A 26,076-nucleotide genomic window follows, 5' to 3' on the forward strand; every position below is an offset into this window, starting at 1 on the left:
ATGCCTTGGAAAAATATATATATATCTCATTAGTTCTTTCTGAAGTCTGAACCCACAGGCAGGCTGAGTTTCAAATGAGTATCTATTTGCTCCTGAGTCTTTTGATTATTAGTGTATTATTATTATTGGTGCAATACATAAAATCATAAATCTTAAATCTATAAATCACGTGAACTCTCTTGTATCCTTCTTCTTTCAATCTGATATCCTGAACTCAACTCCTAGTATGTCCTTAACCTTCTCGTACGTCACAAACGCTATCGCTATCGATGGCACTACCTGAAAAACAAACACACATGGAACATATCTGATTCACCTGTCATTGAAGAGGATTATGAGAGTTGTTTCTTATAGACAAACCTTGACGGAGTTAGGGACCAAGCCCTTGTACAATGCACCAAGGCCTTCATGTCGAACCGTTTTCCTAAACGCATCAACCATTCCAGAATACTCTATCGGAGCTTTCCCTCTACCATCACCTGTGATAACCGATGAAGCGTCTTTCCAACCAACCATCTGCATTCTTCTACGAACTACGTCAAGTGGGTACGCAACGGTTTGGCCCATTGTTCCAGCTATGGCTCCACATGCGAGTCTTGTTGTCACCGTCAGCTCCGAGTTGTTGTTGTCGATTATCCCAAAAGGTTTTGATTTGACTAGCCAGTCTTTTAGAGACTCGTAGACTGCAAAGTTAAGGCCTACGTAGGGAACCTGAGATTAAAAAGCGTTAGTTTTTTGATGGATCGTGTAATGTATTTAAGGAGATGGGACTCACAACTCCGATTACAGAGGGAAGCCATCCTCTGTACAATGCTCTTGGTCCTTCTTGACGCAGGACCGTGGATAGTGCATGGACCATTCCTCTGTATTGATAAGGAGATTTGTCTGTCTGAACAGATACGACATGTTAAAAAAAAAGTTTTCAGACCAAACAAATGATCTGACAAGAAGCTGCAGAACCTACTAGCTCTGTCTAAGTAGTCTTGTCACTCATGCTCATGAGATATAGAGATGCTTTACCTGGACAGTGAGCCTACCGCGCACCATGTCCATCGGGTAAGTAGCTGACATGGCAATTATTCCAGCACAAGCTCCAGCTCCAAGCCGTAAAAGAGGTGTGAGCTGAGCCTCATCTGTCCAAAAGAAGCGCCACACAAAGAACAGTTAAACAGTATCCATCACACATAGAACAAAGCACAAAAGTGATCTCCATAACAAGTTGACAGCATATCACTAGCTCAAGAAACGTAAACAAGTTAGCAACACCTCTCATTGGTTGTTGTTATACATTATAATTGCCTGGGTCTAGTAATCATCATAAGAATTGACTTACCGTTCCCTGTCTGTTGTCGGTAGAGGTAGAGTATCCCCCTGTCATAAAACAATGTCATTAAGAGTAAGAACCAATGCAACAAAAAAAAAAAGAGAAATGCTAAAAAGAACAACTTCAAAGAATAATGATGATCATATACTTGGAAGCCTGCTCGTAGCTGAAGAACTTGACGGCAGAGTTAGGAACAATACGAGCACAGTTAGCACCATTGCCTTTGAACAATCCACGGAAGCCTTCAGTCCTCCATATATACTTCAATCCTTGAACTGTCCCATTGTACTTTATACTGTGTGGATTTTGAACCTTGAAGAGAACACAAATGGCATCAACCAATTAAAGTAACATTCCAATCCAAACATCATCAATTTCGATTTAAAACACGATAAGTACAACAACAAGAACAACACCTGTAGTAAAATCTTCAGTCTCTCCAACGGAGCAACAGCAGTTCTCGACCTGATCTCCGACAATAACAATCCAAAAATTGAAACTTTTGGTAATAAAATGACACACAGGACCAAAAAGAAAGAGAATTTTGGAAGAGGAACTCACACTCCGCCGGCAACGCCACCGGCGATCAAAGACTTGCAGATCCCGATTACGGCATTGCTCGGAGCTTTATTAACCCCTTCCCTCCTCTTCACATCCTCCGATGCCATTAAACAAAAGAGAGAGAACAAAGCTAAGTTATCGAACCGAACCAATCTCCCTCGAACTGAAACAAATCTAAAAAATCCAATTTCTTCTCAGTGTGTCTCCTTCTATTGAGTTTTTTTTTTTAAGGTTGTTCTGTCTGTGACGGCTCTCTGCGCTTAACTGAAAGTGAGGTTTCAACTCTGCACAACACACAAACGGATTCAATCCTGTTTTAACGCCGTGCAAACTGTATTTTATACTCACGCTTTCTGGTGTTGACACGTGGAGAGCCGTCCACCAGAGCGGTTAAACCGGATAGGTCCTTGTTGTTGAATTTAATCTGAGCCGTTGGATCTTGTGTCGATCGAGTGGTTTACGATGATTTAGTAAAGTCACTAGATTAAATCTTTGTAGGGACCATCAATCTAACCGAAAATGTAGTTGTGAATCTCGTCGGTATGAGTTAACGGCACGCGACTCCGTTCCTCGGTTCTTATCTTATCCTCTATACGATGTTATATAATAATGTTATTTTACATTATTCGTTATCTTGTGATGTTTAGAAATAAAACTGCTGTTCCGATCTCAAAGTTAATAGACGTTACAAAAAAAATGTACTTCTTTCTTTATGCTTCAAGTAGTATAAGTTTATTCAATTGAGTAACGTTAACGGACCCAACAAGATAAAGTGCTTTCTATAACTAACCTAATCGATAAGCTTGGACTCTCTTCTGTAGGCCCACTAGTAGGAACATGCTCTCTTCTGGAGCTCGCTAACCAGTAAACTCAAACTAGTTAATAAGTTTGGCTGCTAATCTGTGACATAATAGAATGAAACGAACTAGTAATGAACTCTTCGTATGTTTTTCTTTTACTAGTTAAATGTAAAACAAATCATCTGATCAGCTTGTTTAACTCTTTTTTATAAAGTTCAGAACTTTTCATCTATTAAGTTTCATTCTGTATTAACTTACAAAAAAAAAAGTTTCATTCTGTAATATATTATTGCTCTTTCTTCTTTATGGCCAACATTAAGAAAAAAAAAAACTATTAGGAGTAATTAATCGTCAAAGATAGTGAAAGTGGAAGTGTTTCCCTTGAATTCATTTACATGATTACACAAGTATATATTGAGGAGATCGTTACAAGAGAGTAGGGATATGCCCAAGTATATAGGTAACGATATCATAACAAGAATGGAATATTCTTGTTGACTAACACCCTCCCTCAGTCGCAGCGTCGAGCTTTGAGACGCCAAGACTGGACCTGAAGCTGATGAACAGGGAAGAAGGAAGTCCTTTGGTGAAAATGTCTGCATACTGTGAAGAAGCCGGTATGTGTAATACTCGTACCTGCCCCATCTGCACCTTTTCTCTCACAAAATGTATATCTATTTCAATGTGTTTGGTGCGTTGATGTTGAACAGGGTTTGAGCTGAGATAAACGGCACTGATATTGTCACAGTAGACTATGGTGGCTCGCTGTAGAGGGCAGTGCATCTCGAGAAGAAGATTGCGTAGCCAGCAAGTCTCTGCGACTGCGTTTGCGACACCCTTGTATTCGGCTTCAGCACTCGATCTTGACACTGTCTGTTGACGCTTTGCAGACCAGGAGAGAAGATTGTCGCCTAAGAAGACGCAGAAGCCTGAAGTGGATCGCCGTGTTGAGGGGCATCCAGCCCAGTCAGCGTCTGAGTACGCTGTTAATGCCATCTGCTGGTTTCGAAGTAGTTGTAACCCTTTGTCTTTTGTACCTTGTAAGTACCGAAGAATGCGCCGTAGGGCCTGCATATGTAAATCTCGAGGATCATGCATAAATAAACAGATTTGTTGAACCGCATACGCGATGTCCGGGCGTGTAAAAGTCAAATATTGCAGAGCACCCGCTAAGCTTCGATACTCTGTAGGATTATCAACTGGTTTACCAATGTCTTCTGCTAGCTTGGCTTTCATGTCAACTGGTGTAGAGACCGGTTTGCAGTCATGCATACCTGCCCGCTTAATTATGTCCTCTGCGTAATGACTTTGGTGCAGGAAAAGACCCTTGTCGTTGTGAATTGCGGCAATGCCAAGAAAGGAGTTGATCAGACCACCATCCGTCATTGGAAATTCTTTCTTCATAGCGTTAGTTACCTTGGTCGTAAGAGAAGGGGATGATGTGGTGACAATTATGTCATCGACATAAAGGAGAACATATGCGAGGTCAGACCCGTTCTTGAGAACAAACAGGCTTGCGTCGCTTTTGCTTTGTTTGAACCCTTGGCGCGTAATGAAGCTAACGAATCTTGCATTCCATGCACGAGGAGCCTGCTTCAAGCCATATATCGAACGTTTGAGCTTACAAACATAGTCCGGTCGTGATTTGTCAACGAAGCCCGGCGGTTGTGACATATATACAGTTTCATCAAGAGTGCCGTGTAGGAATGCATTCTGAACGTCGAGCTGATAGACTGGCCAGGAGTTTGTTAAGGCAACATGGAGCACACTGCGGATGGTAGCAGGCTTAACCACTGGGCTGAATGTCTCCGAAAAATCAATACCCTCTTCTTGAGATTTTCCATTAGCGACTAGGCGCGCTTTGTTCTTTTTAAAAACACCCTGCGCATCAAACTTTTCCTTGTATAGCCACATAGAATGAACAATATTAGTGTGCTTAGGACGAGGCACCAAATCATAAGTACCACTTTTAATAATGGCATCATACTCACTGTTAACAGCCGGTGTCCAATTAGGATCAGAGAGAGCTTGATGAATGTTTTTAGGAAGAGGTGATCTGTTTTGAGTAAGCAGGGAGAGGACTTGTTTAGTTTTTCGGATCCCATGCTTGGAGCGAGTGGTCATTGAATGCCTTGTAGGCTCATTTGTCTGAGGAACAGCTTGAGCGGGTAGAGGAGGATTTGATGAGATAGGTGCTGGTGGAGTAGGAAGGGTTCCAGCAGGGGTGGTTAGAATTTTCTGAAGAATGGGTGATGTGTTTGACTCAAGGAAGTCGTATGACGTTTCTGTAGGTTTGGAAGAATCGCCATACGGGAACTGATTTTCATCAAAAACCACATGACGTGATAGAATGATCTTTCTAGTTTCAAGGTCAAAACATCTGTAACCCCGATGAGATTGAGGGTAGCCTAGAAAGATGCAACGAGTTGAGCGGGGGGCTAGTTTCGAAAGAGATGAATGGTTCTGGTTAGGGAAACAGAGGCAGCCGAAAACTCTTAAATGAGAATAAGAAACTGGCTTGTTGAATAGAGTAGTATAAGGCACTTTGTTATCTATCGCCTTTGATGGCAAGAGATTGAGAACATGAACTGAGACATGAAGGGCTTCTACCCAAAAAGAAGAAGGTAGTTTAGCTTGAAAGAGAAGAGTTCGTACAGAGTTGTTTATTGTACGTATCATTCTCTCAGAACGTCCGTTTTGTTGAGACGTGTAAGGACATGAGAACCGGAAAGTGATGCCTTTTTCTGCAAAGAAGTTATGAAACTTTGAGTTGTTAGACTCCGTTCCATTATCACATTGTAATGATTTTATTTTTGTTTTGAAATGGTTTTCGACATAGTTGGAGAAGATTTTGAATTTGGAGAAAACTTCTTCCTTGGATCGTAAAGGGTAAACCCAAAGGTAGTGAGAGTATTGATCCAAGAAGAGAACATAATACTTGATTCCACTCAAACTTTGAACTGGTGAGGTCCATAGGTCTGAGTGTACTATGTCGAAGGAAGCAGTGACAGTAGAGTCAGAAGACATGAAAGGCATTTTTATTTGTTTGCCAAATTGGCAAGCATCACAGACCGAAGCCATGTCATGTTTATTACAAAGCAAAACATTAGAGGAAAGCAGAGAAGAAAGTGTTTGATTGCTTAAATGAGAAAGACGACGATGCCAAGTGGTTGAAGTCGTCGTAAGAAAAGCTGAAGGAGTTGTGTTTGGCTTATTTGTGGAGGAGAAAACCGGATAAAGATCACCAGTACTGTCACTGCGGAGAATCGTCTGTCGAGTTCGAAGGTCCTTCACAGAAAAACCAAATGGATCAAACTCAATGGAACAAGAGTTATCTTTAGTAAATTTACGCACAGAGATTAGATTTTTAATGATTGAAGGGGTGACCAAAACAGAGGATAAGTTGAGGTTGCGTGAAGAAGAAGGAAATGAGAAAGAACCAGATTTAAGAATGGGAATGCGATCACCATTGGCGACTGTAACAGTGTGTCCGGTGTCAAGATTAAAAGTAGACTGTAGATTACCTGCCGAGTTGGACAGATGTGATGTCGCCCCTGAGTCCATGTACCATTGATGATCAGTCGGGTCCGTTAGTGTCATCGTATTGAATGCAGAGGCGAAGTCTGTAGTCATAACCGGATAGTTGTTATTTGCCGCTGGAGTGAACGTCGGAACGTTGAGAGCTTGCTGAGGCGTTGAGGGTCTTGGACCGAGAAGACCTTGATTCTGGAACTGTTGCTGCATCGGTTGGTTCCACTGATTGCTTTGCTGTTGGAGCCAGTAAGGGTAGCCGTTGTTCCAGTACTGAGGACTCCATTGGTTGTAGAAAGGACGTTGATTATTGTACCCTCTGCCTCTGCCTCTGTTGTTCTTCCTGAAGCCTCTGTTGTTGTTGAAAGGCCGTTGTTGTTGTTGCTGAGTGTTGAGCTTCTGCGGAGTAGATGAAGCTTCGACGTTGAGAACTTTTTCAGAGGAGGAAGTATCTTTATGAGCAGAAGTCTTCTTGCCGCGTTTAAGGCGATCCTCCTCAAGCATGAGCATTGATCTGGCATCATCAAAACTTGGAAACGGTTGGCGATGCATGATGACGTTGATGATGTTCTCGTACTTCTCGCTTAAACCGTTGAGAAGGTAGGTGACTTGCGTCCTCTCTGTGACCGGAGCGTCTACATTCGCGAGGAGATCAGAGATAGATTTGAGTTCTTGGGCGTAGGTATGGATGGACTTGTCACCAATTTCGATGTTCCTGAGATCATGATCTAACTGGATGGCTCTGGCTTCTTTGTTGTTGCGGAAAAAATTCTCCACTTTGATCCAGATTTGACGAGCTGTACCACCAGTTACGAAAGCGCTTTTGAAGAGATTCTTTGACAGTGTGCCATATAGCCAAAGCTTAACCAGACCATCTCGTTTTTTCCATTGCTGATCATTGTCGTCTGTAGGAAGAAGAGTACCGTCAAGGTGTCCTGAGACATCAAAAGACTGGCAGTGTGTGAGGAAAAGTTCTTTCCAGGCATCATAGTTGTGATCGTCTGTGTCAAGAATGAGAGGAATATGCTGTTTTATGTTTGTCACGCCATAAGCACGATCAAGGTTTGTTTGTTGATCAGCCATGATCGCTGATAGAGAGAGAGACAGAGAGAAAAGGATTGAGGATAGAAGATCGAATAGAAAGGTAAGAAGGAAAAAAAAAAAAAAAAAAAATGGTTCAGGAGAGCGAAGGCTCTGATACCATGAAAGTGGAAGTGTTTCCCTTGAATTCATTTACATGATTACACAAGTATATATTGAGGAGATCGTTACAAGAGAGTAGGGATATGCCCAAGTATATAGGTAACGATATCATAACAAGAATGGAATATTCTTGTTGACTAACAGATAGAAACAAATATCGCCAGCTTGGATGTTATAATAAGACCATGCATATGACCAGATACAAAAACTAAAGGAAGAAAACAAAACACCTTAAAAATACTTAAAACACACTCACATTGTCAGAAACCTACATCGAGAAACACACTTCTACACAAACACGTTCATGAAGAACACCACAGAGAAGACCAAGAAGATGGTTTGTGATGATCACGATAATGATCGCATACTATGGGATTGTGGAAGTCCACTTTATGACTCCTACGAGCTCGTCTCTCTCACTCACATCATCGAACGCCACTTCATGTATCTCCCCTCTCTCTCCGGCGCCAGAAAAATTAGTTCTTCTCGTACACCGTCAGATTTGGGAGATAAGGCGAATCGCGCAGCCAGCACCGTCGTGGATCTATGCTGTTCCTCTGATTCGACTACGGGAAAATTATTGGGTGGCGTTTTTGGGAAGAAATGGTGGAAGTCAAAGAAAAATGCAGATGTCGTGGAGGAGGAACACAATAAGATGAAGACCAAGAAGGTGTTTCATCGGGTTCTCTCTAGGTTAAGGATCCCTACCACAAGATCTGGTTCTCTGAAGATGTGATGTTTCTCTCCTTCGTAAAAAAAAAAAGATTAATTATTGTTTGTATAATTTGAAGTTTTATCGAATAAACTGTAATGAGAATGTGATTTGAACTTTGTTGCTCCATTGATAAAATGCAGATTTGTTGCATTTTTAATATTGACATTATCATCATCATATACTGAACGTTAAGAGTATGTAAAGTGTGAACTTTTGGATTAACATGGCAATCCACGTTTACGTCATAAAATATGAGATGTAACGCTTAGAAGCAGTTAAGATACCAGCGGTTACTAACAATAAATAAAATTAAATAATTTCACAATTTTCTTTGCAGTATTTTGTAATATGCAAAACTCAAACAGATAAACGTTACTTGCGTTTACATCTTGCAATAAAATAACTTCAACAATAGCTAGGGATGTGCACACAAAAAGAAACAATAATAAGGGATAAAACAATTGTAACGTAAAAAAACATGCAAGTAAATCTGTGTGTTATATAAGAAAAACTTAAGTAAAAAAAGCATGGAAGATCTTAAATAGTTGAGTGTTTATCGTATAGTATTAGTGTGATTACAAGCTTTGAGACAAGAAAACAACCTTCTCTGTTACTGGTCACTTCACATTTATAACCGTCCTCTCAGGTAATGTTACTGTTTGCCTGATGATGATGACATTTTTAGCAAACTATCGAAATTAATTGTTGGAATCTAGCTAAAAGGAAATGATGTGAATTATTAGCATATATATTAATAAAGGAAATTTAGATCTCGAATCCAAAAGGGAGTGTCAGAAGAAAAATGTGAACTTGATAGAAAACACAAGTGAATAAGAAGGACAAAACATGTGAAGCAATGGGTATATTGGCTCTAGAATATTTCATGATTTGTCTGACAATAGTCTAACAAACACATGGTTTATTGACCTAGTCAATGAATTAGTCTTGGAAACTTGGTAATTTCATAATCTGATCAATGATTATTTTGATGTATTGAGAAACTCGCAAATGGGCTCATTGGTTCAAGTTTATTATGGCCCATATAATACAAGATTTGAACGGAGTCAAAATGCTGCTTTGTGTTCTCGTTAGTATCACTTTTTCTTTTAGCATATAGTTTTAGTTTAGCCGTTACAAGATTCTATGTAAAGCACTAAAGCTCAAGATATCAATGAGCATCTACAAAAGCTTGATTCCTCTTATCCAATTGGTATAAGTTATGAATTTCATATGACATCTTTATCTTTAATATACCAAATATTTTCCAATGCAAAATAACAAAAGATTATAAATCTATTTCCTATTATCTATCAAAGATTATTCTTGTTAAAATCAAAGCAAGAATGTGTTGTAATGAAGATATAAAAAGATAAGTAAATAATGCTCATTTCTTCGTCTGTGGTTAGTACTTAGTAGTAAAGATAGAGATCACACTAAAGTAAAAGTCATAAAAAACAGTCAAAAGAAGCACACCGAAGAAAAATGTGAGTTATATTCCCACAAAGAAATCAGGAAAGTGGGCCCACCATTGGTGGTTCGTTTGGTGTGATATCAGGTCCCACTATATGTACACATGGGCCACTTTTATTAACGTTTCTTTCTTCTTTGACCTTTAATTTACGAATATTTCCTTTTCTTGCCATCTAATTTTTATTTATCGTTTTTCGTCATATTGTTGTTATTTTGCTCAAATTTATAAAAATGCTATAAATATTTTTCAAAATACTAGTCTGTCACATCTTTTAACAAAGGCCAAAACCCTGCTTTTCTTTTTACCTCAGTGGTCGCTGACATCGAAGCTAAAAAGAAAAGCTATTACATATACTCTATGGTTGTTATAAAAAGCAAAAGCAAAACTTCTTACTTTTCTTTATAGTTTGGTTAATTCTTGATTGTGTTGGTGGTGGTCTCTATCTATATGTTGTACAATACAATGTCCACATTGAAACATACATACATGTAACGCATAAATTAAAAAAATATTTAAAAACCAATCATTTTTACACATTATTATTATTGAAAAACCAAAGTAAGTGGTAAAAACGTACAGGTCAGCATAAATGTACAGACGGCAGAAGATTAGACGGAACTCAGAGTGGATGCTCCGTTTGGTTAGAGTGGGGTTGCGTCACAGCTCAGAAGGGAGAGAGAATAATTGAAACTAGTAGTAAAACGCTCACTGTGAAACGCAGTCGTTTTAATGAACGCCGTTTATTTATTTCTTTTTTACCCAAGTGAGTGATTATTTTATTTTTATACTCTTGTCTGCTACCACCGTGTGAAAAGGAGCGAGAATTGCAGAAACATATTAGCAAAAACCCAGAGAGATTTTTTCTCCCAACAAGACCAAACTAGAGAACAAGTAACCATAAAAGGCAAACAGAGATTCACAAGTTTGCTTACTTTCTCTTTTAACTCCAAAGTTATGATTTTTATCTCTCAGACAGCATTTTCCTCTGTCTTTTTCTCTTTGTGATTTTTCTCTTATTCTTGGTTTTGGGTTTTCCGAGAAAACCCAAGATACAAAACAGAGGATCTGGTAGAGCACGAGAGAAGCTTAAACCCAAACCAAAGAAGAAACCTCTGAGCTAAAGGTTCAGTTTTTTTTTTACATTTCTTTGCTTCAAAAATCTTTCCTTTTATACTCATTCTCCTTTTAATTACTTCTTTATCAGACGTTTAATTGGAAAGGAAAAAAAATGGCTGAGTCGACAAAACTTAGACTAGTTCGTTGTCCAAAGTGCGAGAATCTCTTATCAGAGCCTGAAGATTCCCCTTTCTTCCAGTGCGGTGGCTGCTTCACCGTCCTTCGTGGTATAACTTCTGAGCTCCCAATAATTAAGTGCTTATAACTTTGATGAGTGTGCTTTTTGATAGAATCAATGTGTGAAGAATTTTTTTTTTAAGACTTTTATAAGTTCTTGTTTTGATGTTCTTAAGACAAGAAGAGTTTATCACCTTCTGTTCTGTCTTTTAAAAAAAAAAAAAATTCAAATTTAAGTAGTTTTGTGTTTCTTTATGTACTCCTAAAGAGACTTTGTTTAACTACATAACAGCCAAAATCAAGGAGCGTGAAGTAGATTCGGTTTCAGACAAGTCCGTGGAAGATAGAGCCAAACCAGTTTCAGTTAACTCAACTAGTTCCCCTGAGAAAGCTAGTCAAACCTCGTTATCTGACTCTGATGTTCCACCAGCTTCTCCTTCTTTGAGGCACCAGCTAAACGTTCCACTTGCCGTTGAGAGTGATCCTTGTTCTAAAACCAAACCTTTTGATGTCGGTGGTAACAGCTTAGGGGATAAAGATGACCCTAAATCTCAATCCGGGAGACAAGAACCCGGTTTAGATCGGTTTAGGAAAAGAACAACCAAGAGATGTGACTCTGATAGTGTCATCAACAACAACAACAACAGATTGTCCACTTCAATGTATCCTCCTCTTTCTGATGAAGGCACTTCTTCTGGTCCTAACTACTTGCCAGACTCACAGAGCCGTGAAGCTATCGAGCAAGACCGAGCTGGACTTTTGAGACAGTTGGATAAGCTCAAAGAACAGCTTGTTCAGTCTTGCAACGTCGCTGGCGACAACAAACCTAAAGAACAGGTTCCCAACAAGGCTCCTCCGGTTCGGTTTTACAGTTCCGGAACAGGTCCTTCTTATTACCATCCTGAACCGCAGTTTCCTTACAGCAACAATGACCATCATGGTCTGATGCATCCTTCTTACGGAAGAGGACCGTACTTCTCCGGAGGAGGACAGTATCTTGGCAATAACAACGATCTCTTCCAGCAAAACGGTCCGTTTCATCTCTCCTCTTGCACTTGTTACCACTGCTGGAGAGGCTCAGTGATCCCTCACGACGCACCTTACAACGCCGGGTTCTATCCTCCTGAGAGCGTCATGGGTTTTGCTCCTCCACCTCATAACCATAGAGCCTTCCCTCCTTCTCGTGCTCCGCCGCTTCATCAGCCTCATGGAAGATGGCCTGTGGACTCTCTTCCGCGTGTTCGTCCTCCTCCTAAGGTTGTGTTATCAGGAGGTTCTCGTCATATCCGCCCCTTGGCGGGTGGTGCACCGTTCATAACGTGTCAGAACTGCTTCGAGCTTCTCCAGCTGCCGAAGAAACCTGAAGCTGGAGGAGGAGGAGGGAAGAAAGAGGTGAAGATGAGATGCGGCGCGTGCTCTTGTTTGATTGACTTGTCTGTTGTCAACAACAAGTTTGTTCTCTCTGCAGCAAACAACACAGGAGAGGCTCAGCCTCGTGTGGCTGCTGCTGCTGCTGATTACACCTCTGATGACTATGATCTTCTCGGCTACGTGTTCCATTCGTTGGACGATGAGCAAGATAAGTCTCAAGACGTGCAGATAGTTCGTTCTCATTCCGCTAGCCTCTCTGAGGACGAGCTTAGTTCAGACAGTCTAACAGCTAAGCCGCTTGACTCGCCTCTTCACGAGAACTTTGTTAACTACTCTTCGATCAACCACGAGAGGGCTGGAGCGGGCAGCCGCAGCTTTAGTTCGGATCAGGAGAGGGTGACACTGAGTAAGACGATGAGACAGAACTCAATGAAGGAGGTCTCGCTTGCGAGTGAGATGGAGGTTTCTTTCAACGACTACAGTGGAGTGTCTAAAGACCATCATCACCAGCAAAGATCAAAGAAGAACGGGTTCGCTAGCATTGTGAAGAAGAGCTTCAAGGATCTGACAAAGTCTATTCATAACGATGAAGGGAATAGAAGCAGTGTTTCTATAAATGGACATGGTTTGACAGAACGTATGCTGAGAAAAGCTGAGAAGCAAGCAGGAGCCATTCAGCCAGGAAGCTACTGGTATAATAACATTGTGTGACTCTTATTGTTATAACATTGTGTGACTCTTATATAATGTGTGTTTATTTCTAGGTATGATTATAGAGCTGGGTTCTGGGGAGTTATGGGAGGTCCAGGTCTTGGAATAATACCGGTAACTTTAACACACGTTTTGATAATTGCTTATTGTCAATGTGTTGTATCTAAAGCTTTGTTGTTTGTTGTTTGTTGTTGTTGGTGGTGGTGTAGCCATTTATAGAGGAGTTAAACTTCCCAATGCCAGAGAACTGTGCAGGTGGGACGACAGGAGTGTTTGTGAACGGAAGAGAGCTTCACCGTAAAGATTTGGAGTTGCTTGCGGGAAGAGGGCTTCCTCCAGACAGAGATAGGTCATACATTGTGGACATTACCGGTAGAGTTATAGATGAAGACACTGGCGAAGAGCTTGATTGCCTTGGGAAACTTGCCCCAACGTAAGCTTTTTTTTTTTTTTGGCTTGCTCTTTCCTCTTGACAAGAAAGATTATGTGACATATGTTTGGTTTTGTTGGGGATGGTGTAGGATTGAGAAGTTGAAACGTGGGTTTGGGATGAGATGTCCAAAGAGAGCTACTTGAAGGCAGAGATGCTTGCGGAGCAAGGCAACTACAAATTTGTCAAAAGGAAAGAAGTTATGGAATTTGTCAAGACACTAATTATTAAATATTATTGCTTGTTTTCTTCAAAACTAGTTGTGATCTCATGTTGAAATCTGTCAACTTTTAGTATTTGTAGTCTTTTTTTTTTATGTCAAACAAAGCTTGTCACAATCGATATGGTAGTATTTTATTAAGCAAATGAGGTCTTGTAAATATGTCACTGAATGCTCAGAGTTTTTTTTTCCGCATTACGCGCTGATTTATATTTTAAATCTGTTAAATTTATCAGAAAAAAATTATGCGATCTTTCTGCATTTTATATTTTTAAAATTCAGAATAAATGTTTTTGTTTAACCATTCTAAAAATGCAATATATAAACTTGTAGAATGTGATTATAATAAAAGTTGCAAATATAACTCTACGTTAAGAAAAACAAAGCGACGCCATAGGCGATTTTTGAAAACCACCACCAAACTCGTTTCTTCACCGGAGATCCACGTTTCCGGCGGCTTCGGCCGTCGGAGTTTCCTGTTTTTTCTTTTAGTTATTGTTACTTTAGTAATCTAACCAATTCATGATGAATTGGACATCAAGTTTTTCGATTTGGAGAAAACCAAATCGCGTTTTGTTGTCACCCCACCACTTGCGATCACCCGGATTTAACCAGCAGCGAATATCACCTATGATATTGTTCGGAGATATATCATTGCTTATGCGTTTTCGTCGAGCGTTGGGTGTGCGTCTCTTCTCCCTACGGGAGTATCATTCTCCGGTGTTGGAATTCCTAGTCTTATGGAGTTACTGTATCGATGGCCTTTACTTGCACATGTTGCAAGTTGATATAATCATTCAAGGATCTTGCCTTGTGCAGATAAGGAATCGACAAAAAATCCCTCCATGGCCAGGAGATTTCAAGAGATGGATGCGTCTCATACATGAAGAGTTGGAAACGTGGTGTATAATCATTGGGTTATACTTTTGGTGGTTCATGTCGTACAGACAATTGCTACTCATCTTGTTTATTCTAAAAGCTTTCCTTCAAGATTCAGTGGTGTTGATGATTAAGAATAAAATACAGAGGAGTGAATGGGGAAGTGTACGATTTAAAGCATGGAGTCTGAAGATATCTCAACAACAAAACGGTTTGAAGTTATTGCTTTATTGGTCCCAAAGCAAAAGAATATCAACACCATGGACAGGTATAATTAAACATGTTATCTCCTGCAGCGGGAGTGTTAGGGACGGATTGCGATGTAACAGATGGATCGTATCCAATGATCTTTTTAAAGAAGAAAGGCATTTACTCACAAGAATTGAGAGCCAAAAGAAAGATCTTATAAGACCAAGAACAAAGTGGAAGAAAGCTAGCGAATCAGCCTATCCTACGAATGCGTTAGGAAGCATCGTGTTACTGCTGTCTCTGTTAAATGTTCTTTTTAACATGTTTGATGTATCTTATGTTTCATGTAATATGTTACATTGATTTGAAATTAATAAAGTTAAGATGTTAAAAAAATAAATAAACTTGTAGAATGTGTATCATTACCATCATATGGACGAGGAAGAGAGTTGCCTGGTAAAAGGCATAGGAGTCTTCTATATGGTCAGATTCTCACAGATGTAGTCATCACAGGTACTAACTAATATAGCAACTTAATATATGGATGATGTTTGTCTGATGATACTGTAACCATAGGTGATAACGGGACAATAGATGGTCAAGGAAGTAAATGGTGGGATTGGTTTAGAAATGGAGAGCTAAACTATACAAGACCTCATCTCGTTGAGCTCATGAACTCTACTGGTCTTATCATCTCCAACCTCACCTTCTTGAATTCACCTTTTTGGAACATTAATCCTGTTTATTGCATGTCAGGTTACACTTAATCTAATGCTATTTGTTTTCAGCTAATCTTGAGTTCTGATATGGATTTGTTTTTGGTTGTCTGAACAGAAATGGAGAGCTAAACTCCATGTTGTTGTAAACACAGATGGAGTTGATCCAGGTGAGTTCCTGATGAATCTTAATTAGAATAATAACTTTTACTATTTTAATTTTTTTTTTGGCGGCAACGTCTCCGTATTTTATCAACTTTTACTATTTTAATTAGGATTAGATTTTCTTAGTTTTTTTAGGCTTTTATATACCACAATTGCTATTGTGAACCCAACCGCAGCTCACGTGTGAAGAGTCTATCATCAACTGATTTTTTTGGGTATTTCCATGTCCTAGAGTATAGAGGTTGAAGAACGTGTGGACGAGTGTTCTGTGGATGACCTTTTATCGTTTATTAGTGGCGAGGTACATATCGTATCTTCATATCTCTCCATTATGCAATGTTTTTTTTTTCTGCTCCGAGTTGTTCAATTCCATCTCGATGGCACCACATATTTTGATCATGTATTGAGCCTACTTTGATGGTCTTTTTATAAGACATGTTTCTGGTTGTTCAGCCTGAGTGCCTAGTATGAGATTCCCACTACCTTGTGCTGTAATCTCTTGGGTATACACACCTTTTTCATCTTTGGATTTATGACTTAAACATATACATACTACCATATTGAGTCGTGGATATATATAGCTATAGATGACTGATGGGAGATAGTTCTGTTTGCCTCTGTTTTTGAACATTGAAGGACCAGCTGCAAGACAAAAATAAAGATGCAAACGCTAGCCCAATGGCTGCAACAGTTTTTGATGATCTCCACATTTAGATTTATAAGCAATTAGAGAGAGAGAGAGAGAGAGAGAGAGAGTGGTGTTGCGTTTCTCCTGTATTAATGTTTTTTTCCCCCACAATATGTTTTCTTTTGTTTTCTTCTTCCTTAAATCCTAGATTTTTTTTTAGCAAAAATCCTAGAGTTTACGATGCAGTTTTGCTTTCTTTTTCTTTCTTTTTCTTTCTTTTTTTTTAAGTCAGAATGGCTGAGAAAATCAATTGGTTGATCACTGTTATTTGTTGGTTACTGTTTGTGTGTTCTTAAACTAAATAATAATAATAACTAATAATATGAAGAAGATGATTCCATTTTTCTTTAGTCATCACAAACCTCTCACGAGATGAGGAGAGAAAATAACTCAAAGCAGCTTCACTACACTCCACTGGAGTCATTGCTGAGGAATGAGGATTCTCATCATGTCTACACTTAGGTGAACATAAACTATCTGTGTGCAATGTATTTTTTTCGAAGGAAAAAAGTTTCCTACCTACACGAAGTTTACACTAATATGGTGGAAACCATCCAGTGTATGAGAATGTGTCAACAACTACACGAAGTTTATGTTAATACATGTCACATGTACGAAGTAAATAATAATATGGTGGCAACATCACAATCGAATTTAATTGATTTTAAGCTAAGTTAATGGGGTCAATCCGTAATTTACTAAACTTAATAAACTTAATGATTTATTAATTTTAATAAACTTAATTGATTTTGTTAATAAACTTAATAATTTGTTAAATTTACTTAATAAACTTAATAATTTGTTAAATTTACTTAATAAACTTAATATTGTTTTTGGTTAACGAAACCTTGGGCCTATATTGTTTTGGGCCTGACTTGTGTGATTTTTATTGCAGCAAATCGGGTTGATCACCGAGCGGTTCGTGAAAGGTGAGTTTAAGGAGGGCTCGACGCCTCTGTCTCAAGCCGTGTCTCTCAGAGATCAGTTCAGAGTTTTGGTGGTGAAGACGTGTGGGGATGTGGAGAACCTGAATCCGAGATGGGAGAGTCTGGAGGAGAGGTTGGAGACCCTTGTCATGGAGTATGAACACTGGAATGATTACAAGAAGACAAAGACTACCCTGGCCAACCTGTGCCTATCCAAGCACTTTGATATAAGGGAGGTGAAGATGATTCATGCGCTGGGAGTGAAGTGTGACATTATCAACAACCCCTGGGCACAGTCTCGACTTTCCACCTTGTATGCCTACTCTCCTTTTATAGGCTACGTACTTTCTCTTGAGTGTGTATCCAGGAACAAGACCATGAAGAAGCACAATCCGTACCGGTTCTACAACGGTCTGTTGGCTGCACAGGGCTTCTCTCAATCTCCAGAAGCTGCAGAGGTGCTGCTCAGAGAGATGGTTCAGCTTCGCTTAGCTCCAACCAAAGTCACGTTTCTTGCTGAAAGCTCTCGGCAAAGGTATAATAGCTTTTAATCAATAATTTAATATCTCTTATTGAAACATGAACATTGACTAACATATTCATATGAGATTTACAAAACTTGCTATTGAATTTATTTCATTATTCGAACTTTATTCTTTTTCAAAGCATATTTCCTTATTAATTTTGAAGTAAATGAGGGTCTATCCGTCTAACCAACTTGGTTTATAATGTTATGATTCATAACATCAATTAATGAATCATGGTCATGAGCAGTGCACTAACTTGTCGTCTTATGTTAATAGTGATAAATAACATTTTTATTTTAAACCAAGGTCATGAAACTGCACAATTATTGTAAAACAGTAATCAAATCATGAGCTATGGGAAGGATACTCCTAACACTCTCCCGTTCTTATTTGGTATGTTCTTTTGGTTTGATCCAAGTCCATGAATTGAGCTCAAATATAACAATTACAGTTCTTTATATAATCAATGACAATTACCTTTCTATAGAAACCAAAATAATATAACAGAAAACCTCAGACTCATAATTCTATTCATTAATTTTATAAAACATACATCAAGTCTCGCCACGTCAAAGAAAATAAAACTAATTTCATAATCACCTCTCTAGCATGTCTTCACGAACTGTACATCAAGTCTTTCTAAGTATTACTTAATTGATCTTAGTTGTTTTAAGATTGTTAAGGATATATGAACCTCATTAATGAAACCACCAGCAATATCTTCGAATATCTTCTGAATTTGTGATTGCACATAGACTATGTGTGGTTTGAGAATGGTAATTTTGAGGAGGGTTCGACACCTCTGTCTCAGGTGGTGTCTCTCAGAGACAAGTTCAGAGTATTTGTGGTGAAGGTTTATGCCGCTGATGTTGAGAACCTGGAGGAGAGATTGGAGACACTTGTGATGGAGCATGAATCCTTGGAGGAGTACAACGAGCCCAAGTCTATCTACTCCCTCGCCAACATTTACCTGCACTCTCAAACCGTCTTTAATTCCAGACAGGTCGAGATGCTTTATGCCTAGGATTAAAGTGTGGGATTCTCAACAACAAGTGGGCAGAGTCTTGCCTTTCGAGGTTGTATGTCTTCTCTCCCTTTGTGAGCTACTTTCGATCTCCCAGGAACAAGACCAAGAAGAAGAAGATTGATACGCACAGGCTCTACAACGCGCTGTTGTCGGCAAATGGATACTCTGAATCTCCAGAAGCAGCAGAGGTGCTACTCAAAGGAATGGTTGGGTGTGGCTTTGCTCCTACCGACATCACTTTTCGGGTCATGATGAAAGCACTCGGTAATTCTGGGAAGTCAGGTCTAGCTCCAGGATATAAATAGTGGATGACATATATACAATGTCAAAAAAATTTGTAATGTAATCAAAGAGTATAAATAAGGTGAACTACACAAACTTATAAAATCTATAAATATTTTTTTTTTTGTAAATGGTTCTAAAAATCATATCAAATCTTTTGAAAGAAACACATAAAATTATAGCATTGTAAAAATAATTTTTTTTATATAATACTATTATCCGACACCTATTTATATTTTAAGATAATCTGAACTGAAATTACCATTTTTATATTTTTAAAGAATATACCAATAGAAGAAAGACAGGGTTTTGAACTCTTAACATTTTTTGGTAGTTTCTCCATTAAAAAAATGATTCTTGCTTCTTTAACTTCCTCTTTCTCTTACTTTTTTTAGTCAAAGGTAAAAAACCCTTGTAGATTTCTACCACTAATATTTCTCTTAGATCGAAGGTCAATTCGGCTCATATGCGATTAGGTTTATTCCATTTTTGTGTTCTTGAGAAGCCGTGAAAGATAGACAAATCTGATGGTTGCTTAATATAGCAATCGTAACGGTTAGGGCAGAGTCTTTGATTAGATTTGGTGATATTGATGATTCTGTTTGTTATAGTACAATCAATTTCATTGGTCAAAATGGTTTACTAATTTTATTGGACCAGGTGATTTTTTTTTATTTAATGTTTTAGATCTAACTGGATCTTAATTTGGTTAATTGTCGGTTTAAGGAAATTTACAGCCTACTTTAAACAATACACCAATTTAAATTATGTTCTATGGGATTTTTTACTTCAAATTTTATATATGTGGAGATATAAATCTGAAATTTTAATCTTGCGAAGAAATAAAATTTGAACTTTTATGTACGGGGATAAATAGAACGAGATCATTGTTTAGGAGACATGCTATACAAAATAAAAATAGTTTGTTGACTCGAGATATTATAAGATGATGTAATCTATGATTTGTTAAAAAAAAATAAGCCAGATGGAGAGCATTTTTGTAAACTTGAGCATGTTTGAGAATCCTAAGCCAAACAAGCAAGTAAAAATGGGTTTTTACTTTTTATCCATCACCACTATCATGCACGTGAAGAAGATAAAAAGTTAAAAAAAAAAGTAGAACAAATCAATACTCTACTACTATATACTGCAACAACTTCGTCATCATCAACCATTTCAGTCCGCGAGTGAAAGGAAAGCCTTTGATCAATCTCTCGCATTCGCCTCTCCATACTTGCTTGCTAGATTCTCTCTCTCTCTTTCTCGATTCTAATTGATTCACGCTCCTTTTCTATCTTTAGAATAATAGCCTTTCGTCCCTCCCTCCCTCCCTTCCTAGGGTTTTCTCATTCCTTCTCCTTCAATTCGATTTCGCCTCTGCGATTTCTTAATTCCGCCCTATTTCTCTCGTACACAATCGATTCGATTCTTGGATTCAAAGGTCAATTCGGCTCATAGCGGTTAGATTTGTGGTTGCTTCATAGCAATCGTAACGGTTTTGGGCAGAGAGTCTTTGAACTGTGACGCGGGAGAGATTTGCATGGGTGAGAATGGATCATCGGCGCCGAATGGCTTGTTTCCGAACGGGCTATTGCCGGGGAAGGCTGCGTCTGTGACACGTCCCCTCGATGCGGAGAGATGGGCCAAGGCCGAGGATAGAACCGCTAAGCTCATTGCTTGTATCCAGCCCAATCCTCCTTCAGAAGATCGACGAAACGCGGTTGCTAGATACGTGCGGAGGCTTATCATGGAGTGCTTCCCTCTTCAGGTTGAGGTGGGCCTACTATAATCTTGATACGTGCGTAGGCTTATCATGTATGTATGATACTTGACTTTAAACAACTTATCACTTTCTCATTGCCTGTTAGATCTTTACTTTTGGATCGGTGCCACTGAAGACTTATCTGCCGGATGGAGATATTGATTTGACTGCCTTCAGCACTAACCAAAGCCTGAAGGACTCCTGGGCTAATTTGGTTCGTGATATGCTTGAGAAGGAAGAGAGGAATGAGAATGCTGAGTTCCGTGTTAAAGAAGTCCAGTATATTCAGGCTGAAGTAATGATCCTCTAATGTTTCATTGATTTGGCATACTCCACTGTGTATTAAGCTTTTGTTGGTGCAAATGTTTCAGGTAAAGTTGATTAAGTGTCTGGTGGAGAACATTGTTGTGGATATTTCTTTCAATCAGATTGGAGGTTTGTGTACACTATGCTTCCTTGAGGAGGTTAGCTTCCAACCGTATAGAACATTCCACTTGCTTTCTCTTTCATTATGTAACTTTATGCTGTTATGTAATGCAGGCTGATCTCTTTATAAACCAGAACCATTTGTTCAAGCGTAGTATCATATTGATCAAAGCCTGGTGTTATTACGAGAGCCGTATATTGGGGGCTCACCATGGGCTTATTTCAACATATGCCCTCGAAACCTTGGTTCTTTACATCTTTCACGTTTTCGACAACTCGTTTTCTGGACCCCTCGAGGTAAGTGTGACATTACGAAACTTGTCCTTGTTCTGTCAAGAATGGTTCTTTCAAATCGTTTTGACTTGATTGCTTGCTGCATTTGTAGGTTCTCTATCGTTTTCTTGAGTTCTTTAGTAAGTTCGACTGGCAGAATTTTTGTATTAGCCTCTGGGGTCCTGTTCCAGTTAGTTCACTACCAGATGTAACAGGTATTTTATAGAATGCTCTTTATCTTACATTTGCTTTAAGTGTGCATTGAACTGTATTTAGCACTGACTGTCTTGATGTGCAATGTTTCACAGCGGAGCCTCCTCGAAAAGATGTTGGAGAGTTACGAAAGAGCGAAGCGTTTCTGAAAGAGTTTAGTAGAGCTTATGCAGTTAACCCTGTTGCTCAAGAGACACAGGGGCATCCTTTTGTTGCCAAACACTTCAATGTTATAGACCCTTTGCGTGAGAACAACAACCTTGGACGCAGTGTCAGTAAAGGTGCTCTCCTGTTTCAGATTTTTTGGTACAATACGTACTGTTATAGTTGAACGCTAATACCTATCTTCCCTTGGTAGCTTATTGAAGGTGTTCTTTTCTTTATACAGTATGAAGCTAGAAGATGCCCAAACACGTTCATATGCTTACGTGTTTGGATTTTGTGTTTGTTGTACAATTGTTGTGGCAGGTAACTTCTTTAGGATACGAAGTGCATTTACTCTTGGTGCCAAGAAGTTGGCTAGGTTACTTGAATGCCCTAAGGAGAATTTGATCCATGAGGTTAACCAATTTTTTATGAATACATGGGAAAGACATGGCAGTGGTCGTCGTCCTGATGCTCCTGGAAATGATCTATGGTTATCAAGACTGGGAGATCCTGAGCCTTGTCTTCAAGCTGACAATGTTAGTAATTCTTCAAGCAGCTACAGAGACCAAAATTCCGCCCCTCGCAATGTACCCTCTCGACAGAACAACGGTGGAACTGAAGTTATATCTAAAGCAACATATCATGCCCAAAAAAACAGTGGCAACTCTTACCAACTTACTCAGGAAGTTCGTTCTAATCAAAATGCTTCAAATGGTAAACTTCAGCAAACTGTTAAGCCAGAAATAATGGTGAATAATTTTCATGGAAGGCATCTCTTTGCCAGGACGCGGTCTAGCCCTGAGCTTACTGAGACATATGGTGAAGCTCTTTTGCCATCACGGCGTAGTAGAGCCCCAGAAGCTGGAAAACGCCAAACTAATTCCACGAGGGTTGATAGTATCAGGGAAAAAGGTCTAGAGTCTGAGAGTTTGTCAAGCAGTATCAGAAATGAGGCCGACTCATCTTCAGTTAGGCATACACCATCCCCTCGAAGTCCTGATAGTACTGTTGACATGAGTAGTGCAGTGAACAGTTATTGTGATGATTTAGGCTCAGTTTCCGTGAATGAAGGTTTCTCGGCCGCAGGGGAATATGGTATGCAACAGGAAGAGCAAGATCTTGTCAACTCGATGGCATATGTTGCAGGGCAAGGTTTCAATGGACACTTCCCTTTTCCTTTTAATTTTTCTACGGGCCCCCACTTACCGTTTCCAGTTACACCTGCCATCTTAGCTTCAATGGGATATGGTCACAGGAATGTGCCTGGTATTATTCCTTCTAACCTTCCTTTCATGGAGACACCTTGGAGTGCCAATATGCAATTCCCGCAAAACTTTGTGTCTCCACCATTTCCCCATTATTTTCCGAGTGGATCCCATCCAATGTCAGAAAAGCTGAGCAAAGCTGGTAATGAAGAGATGGGGTCTCCAGAAGTGAACGTCGAAGAGTCTGACCATGATCACTGGTACGAGCAAGAAAGGGGAACTCCTAGTTTTAGACTTGAAAATGGAATGCATCAGGCAAATGATAAACATCATTCATCTTCTGCAGAGCACAGTTTCGTACCCTCAAGTCGTAAAATACGGTCAACAAGGGGAGATGATTTAGAAAATTCCCACTCTCCAGTCAGAGGCAGTCAGATTCAGAATGAGGAGAGAAATGCAGGCTCTAGATCTGTTTCTTGTGCTAGTTCCGTTAGAAGCAGGACTTCATCTGAAAGCTCTTGGGATGGATCAACTACAAAGGGCTCAAAGCCAGCTAGGGATAAACGGAATAGGAAAGCAGTTTCTGGAGCTGCGTCTGCACTGTATGGAAAAGGCAAGAGCGTTCCTGGACACTCAGTCCAGGTTGAAGGTGATAACAGAGAGTGGATTCCTGTATCAAGCAAAGAAATAACCGAAAGGGATCTGGGCCCTTGTCCTACTGTTGCGTCATTTCAACTACAAAGGAATCACGTTCATGGTCATGAACTAGCTAAGACAAGTGGATCAGAGTCCACAGTGTCTCTTGCTCCATTCATCCTTGGCCATGGCATGCAACGAAAAGAGGCTTATGGTTCTGGATATACTTTTGTTCCCACTGGGCCACCTGTTCCATTCTTTGCAATGCTTCCAATGCACAACTATCAAGCTGGTGGTAATGCGACATCAGATACGTTGGCGAGCCACCTCAGTGTGGATGAGGTAGTAGAGAATCATGACCCCTGTAAAAGTTTTGACTCGTTCAGGGGACTTGATCTGTCTGAGATAAATGTGTCTTCGCACTCCACCGGAGTTGGCTCGTATGTAGAACCAAGGGAGCACAAAAATGATATTCTCAATGGAGATATTATGAGTCATTGGCAAAGTTTGCAGTATGGCCGCTCTTGCCAGAGTTTTCAACATCCGCCGGTGTTGTACCCTCCTTCTGTTTTAGTGCCGCCTGCTTATCTCCAGGGGCGTTTACCATGGGATGGTCCTGGAAGATCTCTTGCTTACACCAATGCAGTCAATCAGCTCATGATGACCTACGGACCCCGTCTTGTACCCGTTGCTCCTGTTTCGACCAGGCCACCTAACATTTATCCTCGTTATGCTAATGAAACTCCCAGATATCGAAGTGGGACGGGGACATATTTTCCAAATCCTGTAAGAACTGAATCCCTTCCTTGAGCTTCCATTATATTGCGTGCATGCTTTCGTCCATCAAGGTACAAACTTCATTTTGTTGTCTGGCCTAAGGCACGAAGAGGAACTTTTGCGTTATTTTATAATCCATTAAATGTTTGACAGTCTTATGGCCTATGGGTCTTGAATGAATTCACAGCATGTTCTGTTTGCGTACCTTAGTTGCCTTCAAGTCTGCTACTTCGAGAGGTTTAGGCATGTTTCAGGCTTTGCTTGTGGATCTTGTTCGTTCTATCTGTAACCGCCCCTGCTTGTTATATGCTATGCTTATTTTGCTGAAGCATTGCTATCTCCTCCTTTACTGATGGTATATAGCATTCATGACGGTTTTGGTTTGTCACACTTCTCTGAACTTTTTTTTTTTGAATTTGTTGCTGAAGATTTCCCCTAGGGAGCAGCGGCCTGCATCTGGCATGAGGCGAGGGAATTATGGACATGACAGAAACGACCATCACAGCGACAGAGAAGGCAACTGGAATGCTGGTACAAAGGCACGGGGTTCTGGACGTAGTAGCCACAACAATCGTAACCAAGTTGATAATAAGCCAAGGCAAGATCGATCTGATAGGCAATGGGGGTCATCGTATAGGCATGAATCATCCTCGTATTCTTCTCACCATTCTCAAAACGGTACTATCCGCTCAAATAATTCGCAAGATGCTCCCGGGAATGTTGTTTATAGCGTATACCGACTGCCACCGAGCATGACGCAGAACAGTGTGACGTCTCCAGAGGGACAACACAACCCTCCATCTGCCATGATGTTTTATCCATATGATCATAACTCTGTGGACGAAGCGCCACATCTTAATGGCGGAAACCATTCAGCTGGTGGTGGTGGGGGATTTGAAGATCAGCCAAGGTATCGTGGTTCTCATATGTCTTCACCTGATGATCCTTCCTCGCCTCGTTTCCCCAGGTAAATTTGATATTTTAGACTTCCAATTGCAGACAAATGTTAGTTTTCAGAGCGAAAAGTCTTCTTGATCAGTTTTTTTTTGCTCACCCAACAGGGGAAAATAACATCAATGGGGCTGGAATAAACACAAGAACTTGGAAGAAACAGTGTGATCACATCACTAGGGATCTTTGGAAATCAAAAGAAGGCAAAGAGCTGTGAAGCCGTGAAAAGAAGAGTAAAGACAGGAACTGATCTACCTCAGACCAATCTGGAATTGGTTCAAGCAACAAAGAGAGAAGCCAAGTAAAGACGGATGGGTAAGCATCACTCAGCGAGCCAACCTAGTTTAAAAAGACGCAGCAAGCTGGCTTTTCACTCTTCCAATAGAAAATGTAGCCTTTGTGCCCACATAGATGAACTATTAGAATTCAGGGCTTATCGTTAATCATGTTTCTATAAAACATTCAAGAAATAATGTGTCTACTTTCTTTTAGAAAAAAAAAATCGTATTATAACTGAACTTGTAGTTTTTGATTTGATTATTAACCATTATCATGGCAGAAAATGTGGAATAAGAGATAATGGTTTGATTTGATTTAGGAAAAGTGATGAGATCTTATTTGGGGCTTAGCGAATAGTCTCATAACAATTTCTCAATA

At 39.7% G+C, this 26,076-nt stretch overlaps 4 protein-coding genes across 6 annotated transcripts; 3 read left to right on the forward strand and 1 right to left on the reverse strand.

Moving 5' to 3' along the window:
• Positions 1 to 64: 64 nt before the first annotated feature.
• Positions 65 to 2,198, reverse strand: LOC103841989 (mitochondrial adenine nucleotide transporter ADNT1). The gene is made up of 8 exons (XM_009118585.3): positions 1,886 to 2,198; positions 1,741 to 1,789; positions 1,473 to 1,636; positions 1,334 to 1,371; positions 1,021 to 1,133; positions 776 to 889; positions 361 to 711; positions 65 to 279 (listed from the first exon to the last, which is right to left on the reverse strand). The coding sequence occupies exons 1-8, from the start codon at positions 1,990 to 1,992 to the stop codon at positions 196 to 198; spliced, it is 1,020 nt and encodes a 339-aa protein (XP_009116833.1). The 5' UTR covers positions 1,993 to 2,198; the 3' UTR covers positions 65 to 195.
• Positions 2,199 to 7,387: 5,189 nt separating this feature from the next.
• On the forward strand, positions 7,388 to 10,825 carry LOC103841990. The gene is made up of 2 exons (XM_033280483.1): positions 7,388 to 10,728; positions 10,810 to 10,825. Exon 1 carries the CDS (start codon positions 7,724 to 7,726, stop codon positions 8,153 to 8,155), a length of 432 nt encoding a protein of 143 aa, XP_033136374.1. The 5' UTR covers positions 7,388 to 7,723; the 3' UTR covers positions 8,156 to 10,728; positions 10,810 to 10,825.
• LOC103841992 (protein ENHANCED DISEASE RESISTANCE 4) lies at positions 10,455 to 13,792 on the forward strand. Of its 2 annotated transcripts, none has more exons than XM_033280475.1 (7): positions 10,455 to 10,680; positions 10,712 to 10,728; positions 10,810 to 10,948; positions 11,188 to 12,961; positions 13,034 to 13,094; positions 13,190 to 13,413; positions 13,502 to 13,792. In XM_033280475.1, exons 3-7 carry the CDS (start codon positions 10,834 to 10,836, stop codon positions 13,554 to 13,556), a joined length of 2,229 nt encoding a protein of 742 aa, XP_033136366.1. In that variant the 5' UTR covers positions 10,455 to 10,680; positions 10,712 to 10,728; positions 10,810 to 10,833; the 3' UTR covers positions 13,557 to 13,792. The 2 variants fall into 2 exon arrangements, with proteins under 2 accessions (XP_033136366.1, XP_033136367.1); XM_033280476.1 differs by having other exon boundaries at positions 11,191 to 12,961.
• Positions 13,793 to 19,462: 5,670 nt separating this feature from the next.
• LOC103841993 lies at positions 19,463 to 25,937 on the forward strand. 2 transcript variants are annotated; one of them, XM_009118589.3, is made up of 9 exons: positions 19,990 to 20,803; positions 20,898 to 21,086; positions 21,163 to 21,255; positions 21,332 to 21,514; positions 21,603 to 21,705; positions 21,799 to 21,984; positions 22,172 to 24,477; positions 24,897 to 25,435; positions 25,530 to 25,937. In XM_009118589.3, exons 1-9 carry the CDS (start codon positions 20,570 to 20,572, stop codon positions 25,537 to 25,539), a joined length of 3,843 nt encoding a protein of 1,280 aa, XP_009116837.1. In that variant the 5' UTR covers positions 19,990 to 20,569; the 3' UTR covers positions 25,540 to 25,937. The 2 variants fall into 2 exon arrangements, with proteins under 2 accessions (XP_033136365.1, XP_009116837.1); XM_033280474.1 differs by lacking the exon at positions 25,530 to 25,937 and having other exon boundaries at positions 19,463 to 20,803; positions 22,172 to 24,539; positions 24,897 to 25,132.
• The last annotated feature ends 139 nt before the right edge of the window (positions 25,938 to 26,076 follow it).

Source organism: Brassica rapa, chromosome A09 (genome assembly GCF_000309985.2).
Source record: "Brassica rapa cultivar Chiifu-401-42 chromosome A09, CAAS_Brap_v3.01, whole genome shotgun sequence".
Lineage (NCBI taxonomy): Eukaryota > Viridiplantae > Streptophyta > Magnoliopsida > Brassicales > Brassicaceae > Brassica > Brassica rapa.